General features: G+C 53.6%; 1 protein-coding gene across 1 annotated transcript; it reads left to right on the top strand.

Moving 5' to 3' along the window:
- Positions 1 to 5,399: 5,399 nt before the first annotated feature.
- On the top strand, positions 5,400 to 6,567 carry OXT (oxytocin/neurophysin I prepropeptide). Its single transcript, XM_003277949.3, has 3 exons — positions 5,400 to 5,824; positions 6,127 to 6,328; positions 6,413 to 6,567. The coding sequence occupies exons 1-3, from the start codon at positions 5,705 to 5,707 to the stop codon at positions 6,466 to 6,468; spliced, it is 378 nt and encodes a 125-aa protein (XP_003277997.2). The 5' UTR covers positions 5,400 to 5,704; the 3' UTR covers positions 6,469 to 6,567.
- Positions 6,568 to 7,193: the final 626 nt, after the last annotated feature.

Genomic DNA, 7,193 nt, shown 5'->3' on the forward strand with positions numbered 1-7,193 from the left:
AGCTGATGGCACCTTCATCCTTCCCATTGCTCAAGCCAGAAATCTTGTTTTTTGTTTTTGTTTATGAGACAGAGGCTCGCTCTGTCACCCAGGCTGGAGTACAGTGGCACCATCTCGGCTCACTGCAAGCTCTGCCTCCTGGGTTCAAGTGATTCTCCTGCCTCAGCCTCCTTAGTAGCTGGGACTACACGCACACGCCATCATGCCTGGCTAATTTTTGTATTTTTTAGTGGAGACAAGGTTTCGCCATGTTGCCCAGGCTGGTCTCAAACTCCTGACCTCAGGTGATCCCCCAACCTTGGCCTCCCAAAGTACTGGGATTACAGGCATGAGCCACAGCTCCCGGCCCAGAAATCTTTTTTTTCTTTTTGAGACAGAGTCACTGTGTCACCCAGGCTGGAATGCAATGGTGCTATCTCAGTTCACTGCAACCTCCACGTCCCGGGTTCAAGTGATTCTCCTGTCTCAGCCTCCCAAGTAGCTGGGAATACAGGCATGAGCCATCCCACTCGGCCCGGACCAGAAATATTGAAGTCATCTTCAACTCCTCTTTTTTTCTCCCACTCACATCCAATCCATCAGCAAACTGCAGTTGGTATCTCCTTTAAAATGCACCAAGAATCAGGTCACTTCTCGACACGCACAATGCACTCCCATTACTCACAGGGATTGCTGCATAGCCTCCTCCCTAGTTTCCCCACAATCTTTTTTTTTTATTTTTTTTTAGAAGGAGTCTCGCTCTGTCACCCAGGCTGGAGTGCAGTGGCACGATCTTGGCTCACTGCAACCTCCACCTCCCGGGTTCAAGCAATTCTCCTGCCTCAGCCTCCTGAATAGCTGGGACTACAGGCACCCACCACCACACCCAGATAATTTTTTTTGTATTTTCAGTAGAGATGGAGTTTCACCATGTTAGCCAGGATGGTCTTGATCTCCTGACCTCATGATCCGCCCACCTCGGCCTCCCAAAGTACGGGGATAAAGGCGTGAGCCACCGTGCCTGGCTCCCCAGTCTTTTCACAGCACTATATCCAAAGTTATCGTAAGCTGGCTCAGAACTCCCTCTCATTCCCCCATTTCATTTGGAGGAAAAGCCCAGGCCCTGTGAGGTGCAGTCCCACGTTACCTTTCTGATCTCAGGAGTTCAGTCACTCTGCTCCAGGACTACTGGCCTTCTTGCTCCTTGAACATGCCAGGCACATTCCTGCCTCAGGACCTCGGCACTTGTCATTTCCACCCCTCCATTGTAGGCAGAATGCTAAAGTGGATCACTGAAATTCTCACCCCCTGCTATCTTTCTGTGGATTACACAATGATTACCTTTGTGTAATCTTTTCTGGCTTCATGTGGGTAGAACCCATAACTTTTTTTTTTTTTTTTTTTTGAGATGGACAGTCTCACTCTGTCACCCAGGCTGAAGTGCAGTGGCGTGATCTCGGCTCACTGCAACCTCCACCTCCTGGGTTCCTCCACCTCCCGAGTAGACGGGACTAAAGGCTTCCACCACTGCACCCGGCTAAATTTGTTTCTATTTTTTTAAATAGATACAGGGTTTCACCCTTTTGGCCAGACTGGTCTCAAACTCCTGACCTCAAGTGATCCACCCACCTTGGCCTCCCAAAGTGCTGGGAGCCACCGCGCCCAGCCAACCGCACTCCAGCCTGGACAACGGAGCGTGATTCAGTCTCAAAACAAAAACAAAAACAGGCGTGAGCCACTGTGCCCAGCCAACTTTCTTCTAAACATTAAAAAAATATGACAAAGGTGAGGGGATTTTGCAGATGTAATGAAGACACCTAATCAATTTGAGTTAAAAGGGTGGTGATCCAGGTGGGTCTGACCTAATCAGGTCAGGTGCCCCTTAGAAAAGGACTCCCTGTGTGCTTAGACTTGAAGCAGCAGAGACTCTCTCTGTTCCTGACCTTGAAGAAGCAGGCCAGCATGAGTTTGACAGCTGCAAGGAAATGAATTCTGCTAACAATCACCTGGGCTCTGGAAAGGAATGCAGCCTGGCTGACACCCTGATCGTAGTCCCAGGGCAAAAGACCCAGCTAAGCCATGCCTGGCCCAATGTAATAAGCAAATGTTGTTTTAAACTGTCAAATTTGTGACAGCTTTTGTGTTTTTGTTTTCATTTTGAGACAGAGTCACACTCCGTCGCCCAGGCTGGAGTGCAGTGGCATCATCCTAGTTCACTGCAGCTCGAAATCCTGGGCTCAAGTGATCTTCCTGTCTCAGCCTCCCAAGTAGCTGGGACTGCAGGTGCATGCCAACAAACCCAGCTAATTTTTTAAAAACATTTTATAGAGTCTGGGTCTCCCTAAGTTGCCCCGGCTGGTCTCTAATTCCTGGGCTTAAGTGATTCTCTTGCTTCAGACTCCCAAAGTGCTGGGATTACAGGCATAAGCCACCATGCCTGGCCTGTGGTAATTTGTTACACAGCAACAGAAAACTAATGTCCCCTCGGATATCTGCATGGCTTATTTTCTCTTATTCACAAAGAAGTCTACACTGACTACCCTCGGTGAAATCGCAGCAGGCCTCCCTTTTATCTCTGTAGCACTTACTAATCTACTGAAATGTGTTTATTGTTTAACATCTCTCTTCCTCCACTAGAATATAAGCCCCATGAGGGCAGAGGTTTTTGTGTTTTGTCGCTGCTGTTTCCAGGCATTTGTAATGGGACCCGGAGCATCTTCAGAAGAGAGGTTGTTGAACAGGTGAAGGGATGCAGCCATCAGGGGGACATAATACTATGGTAATTTATGCACATGTGTTAGCTTAAGTGAGGTCATCGTGCCCACAGAGCAGGTGAGAGACCTCTCTGGGCCACTGCTGGGTCAGGCCCTTGGACTTCTAGGCCCGGAATGCCAATAAGCTAATCTGGGTGAGAGAGCACTGGCTGCTGATTTGTAATGCAAGTCAGCCTGACCAGCTCCTGGGTGCTGGACAACTCATGCCAGTGACTAGGGTCAGATGGGCTCTGTGACCTGCTTGGCCCCATTGGCCTCTTCACCTTCCTCAAGAAGATGGCAGGAGAGTCTGGAGCTGTCCCTTTCTCCTCTCCCAGGGGTCGGGGACTGGCCCACCACTGAGGCTGGTCTCTCACAGTGCTTCTCATTTCTTCCACTCTGCCTCAGGTTGGGTTCCCTACAGGTTGGGTTCCCTAGGGAGCAGACGGAGATGGTTTCACAAAGAGGGTTTTTATTACAGAAGGCCCTGGGGACCCACACCTTTGGGAGGGAGGGAGGGAGGGAGGGAGGGAGGGATCAAAAATAGGAGTGGGCAGAGGGAGAACTGCTATGCAGACCATAGCTGACCCCATAGGGAGCTCTGGAGCCAAAATGCTCCTTTAGATTTATCCTGCATTTGGGCCAAAATGGACCAGTCATTGGATGTGGGCCACCTGGGAAGGGTGTGACCCTGGGCCAGGCAGCGCTCTGCAGCTGAAGCAGGCCCTAGAGGAGCTACCCCTGAGGGCCACCTGCAGAGGGCACTCCCAGCAGCTGGGTGGCAGGTGCTTTCACAAAGGGAGAGTTGAGCAGCTCCTTTCCTTTCTTGTTCATAATATCTACCAATACTTCTCCCACTGGGGTAATCCATCTCTTCTTTTAATTATTTTCCTTTTGAGATATATTAAAAATGCAAAAAAAATTTATTTTTTTAAGACGGAGTCTCACTCTGTCGTCTAGGCTGGAGTGCAGTGGCATGATATTGGCTCACTGCAACCTCCGCCTCCTGGGTTCAATTGATTCTCCTACAGGTGGCTGCTTCATGCCCAGCTAATTTTTGTATTTTTGTATTTTGTATTTTTGTATTTTTAGTAGAGATGGGATTTCACCATGTTGGCCAGGTTGGTCAACCACCACGCCCATTAAAAAAAAATTTTAATGTAGAAAACGAGAGAAATAGAATTACAAAAGAAACCAATTATAGGGCCAGGCGCAGCAGCTCACGCCTGTAATCCTAGCACTTTGGGAGGCTGAGGCGGGTGGATCACCTGAGGTCAGGAGTTCGAGACCAGCCTGGTCAACATGGTGAAACCCCCGTCTCTACTAAAAATACACAAATTAGCCAGGCATGGTGATGCATGTCTGTAATCCCAGCTACTTGGGAGGCTGAGGCAGGAGAATCGCTTGAAACCAGGAGGCGGATGTTGCAGTGAGCCAAGATGGCACCCACCATTGCACTCCAGCCTGGGCGACAGAGCAAGACTCTGTCTCAAGAAAAAAAAATTATATTTATATTCAGATATCAAAATGTTAAAACACTTTTTTTTTGAGACAGGGTCTCGCTCTTGCTCTGTCACTCCGGCTGGAGTGCAGTGGTATGATCACAGCTCACTGCAGTCTTGAATTCCCAGGCTTAAGCGGTACTCCTGCCTCAGCCTCCCAAGTAGCTGCGACTACAGCAGCACACCAACACACCCAGCTAATTTTTGTATTTTTTGTAGAGTTGGGGGTTCTCACTATGTTGCCTAGGCTGGTCTTGAACTTCTGGTCTCAAGTGATCTGCCCACCTCAGACTCCCAAAGTATTGGGATTGCAGGTGTGAGCCACGGCGCCCAGCCAAAACACATTTTGGTGGTGTCGTAAACGTGCTTTTTTTTTTTTTTTTTTTGAGACGGAGTCTGGCTCTGTCGCCCAGGCTGGAGTGCAGTGGCACAATCTCGGCTCACTGCAAGCTCCGCCTCCCGGGTTCACGCCATTCTCCTGCCTCAGCCTCTCCGAGTAGCTGGGACTACAGGCGCCCGCCACCACGCCTGGCTAATTTTTTGTATTTTTAGTAGAGACAGGGTTTCACCGTGGTCTCGATCTCCTGACCTCGTGATCCGCCCGCCTCGGCCTCCCAAAGTGCTGGGATTACAAGCGTGAGCCACCGCGCCCAGCAAATGTGCTTCTTTATTTAACCATTAGATAGCAAGATCTGGTGGTGGCCCAATAACTGTGATAATTTTGAAGATATAATGAATCTAAACAGTATATAGAGGCATTTGTGACAGCTGTGATAGGAAGTTATGTGTTATTTTGATTTGTGACAAAGCCACAGGTATTGCTAATTCTGCTGTGGTTTGTTGCCTAATTTATAGTGGAAGGAAAGGTGGAATATCAGTTACAGATTAGAGACAGATGTGATCTCTTCCTATCTAAGTTCCAGGTGCAGGGAAGTGGGTGTTGCTGTGTGGTGAGAGTGAAGAGGTTTTCAGGAAATTTGGGTTTAGGAAGAGGAAATGTTCCTAAAAGAGGGGACAAGGATCCACATGCGTGGTGGGCCAAGAGGGTGGGCGGATCCTGCCGGAGCCTCCTCCCACCTGGAGGGGTCCCAGTGTCCACCTTCCTGCCCCAGCCCACCTCCTCGAGGTACTGGGAGGCTGGATAAAGTCCTCGGCTGGGCCACACCCCACCCCAAATTCTCCCTGTCCCACCCTAGTGGCCCAGGCCACCCTGGCCTGCTCCCTTCCGCAAGGCACCTCACCTTCTGTGCCCAGACCATTACCCAACGCAGTGACCCTGACCCCGGCCCAGGCCCTGCTAATGAAAAGGAAAGCCCGTACGCACTCGGCCTGACCCACGGCGACCTTCTGTGACCAATCATACTACCAACCTCTTAAACAGAGCTCCACTGACGCAATGCCCAAGCATAAAAAGGCCAGGCCGGAGAGACCGCCACCAGTCACGGACCCTGGACCCAGAGCACCCGCACCATGGCCGGCCCCAGCCTCGCCTGCTGTCTGCTCGGCCTCCTGGCGCTGACCTCAGCCTGCTACATCCAGAACTGCCCCCTGGGAGGCAAGAGGGCCGCGCCGGACCTCGACGTGCGCAAGGTGAGTCCCCAGCCCTGGTCCCACGGCGCTCCGGGGCGGGAGGGACCCGCAGCCACAGGAGCGCGCCCCGCTCCGGCCTCGCCTGAGAACCCCAGGAGCTGAGCGGATTTTCACGCCCCGCCCTTGACCGTGGTCGAGGCCCAGACGGCGCCCCAGCGCGCCTGCAGCCCCGCTGTCCCGCCCGAACTCCGAACCCCGGACCCCAGCATCCTAGCCCGGCGCACCCCGCCCGGCCTCGCAGGGTCCTCCGAGTGAGTCCCCCGCACCACCCCGGCTCCCGCTCACCCCGCCCGTCCCCGCAGTGCCTCCCCTGCGGCCCCGGGGGCAAAGGCCGCTGCTTCGGGCCCAATATCTGCTGCGCGGAAGAGCTGGGCTGCTTCGTGGGCACCGCCGAGGCGCTGCGCTGCCAGGAGGAGAACTACCTGCCGTCGCCCTGCCAGTCCGGCCAGAAGGCGTGCGGGAGCGGGGGCCGCTGCGCAGTCTTCGGCCTCTGCTGCAGCCCGGGTGAGCAGGGCGAGGCGCGCCGGGGCCAGGGGGAGGCGGGCGGGGGCGCGGCCGGGATTCCCCTGACCCCACCTCTTCCTCCAGACGGCTGCCACACCGACCCTGCCTGCGACATGGAAGCTACCTTCTCCCAGCACTGAAACCTGATGGCTCCGAACACCTTCGAAGCGCGCCACTCACTTCCCCCATAGCCACCCCAGAAATGGTGAAAATAAAATAAAGCAGATTTTTCTCCTCTACCTCGACTCGTGTCTAAGTGCCAGAAATGGAATGGGGAGGGGGGCATTGCGGGACTGGAAGATCGCCCCCTTTGGACCTGTGGCTTGTTGCGCTCAAAGCTGGCCCAGGAAGACGTGTCCTGGCTGCCCGAGGGGACAGAGTGGGTGCCGTTCTGGCTGCCACCATCCTGGAGGGGCTGGAAGAGGGAGGGGCACAAAGGCTCTGAGGACGGGGAAACAGCCCCAGCTTCCCGCTACCAGCCTGGGCTGAGGCCTACAGCAGGCTGCACCTCAAGGGATCTTCCAAAATCGAAAACGACGAGGATGAGGGAGCAAATACAGACAAGGGTCTGAGCGGGATGAACACAGGAAGCGGTCAGTGCACACTGAATGGCTTCCTGACCCCTGAAAGGAGGTTTGAGCCACACTTAGAAGTTGAGGGAGCAAAGCGGGCCTGGGGGGAGGGGGCCGTGGGGAGCAGCTGAAGGGCCACCATGTTTCCAAGGAGCTGGCCCCCAGGAGGCCACTGGCACGCTCAGAAGAGGAGCCCAAGCTGTGGGGACTGGGCTTGAATGCCAGCATGACTGTCCCTGGTGTCCCCAGGGCTAGGTCTGACCCGGCAGCCCTACTCCTGCCTGTGCAATAAA

This window comes from Nomascus leucogenys, chromosome 13 (assembly GCF_006542625.1).
Source record: "Nomascus leucogenys isolate Asia chromosome 13, Asia_NLE_v1, whole genome shotgun sequence".
In the NCBI taxonomy this organism is placed as follows: domain Eukaryota; kingdom Metazoa; phylum Chordata; class Mammalia; order Primates; family Hylobatidae; genus Nomascus; species Nomascus leucogenys.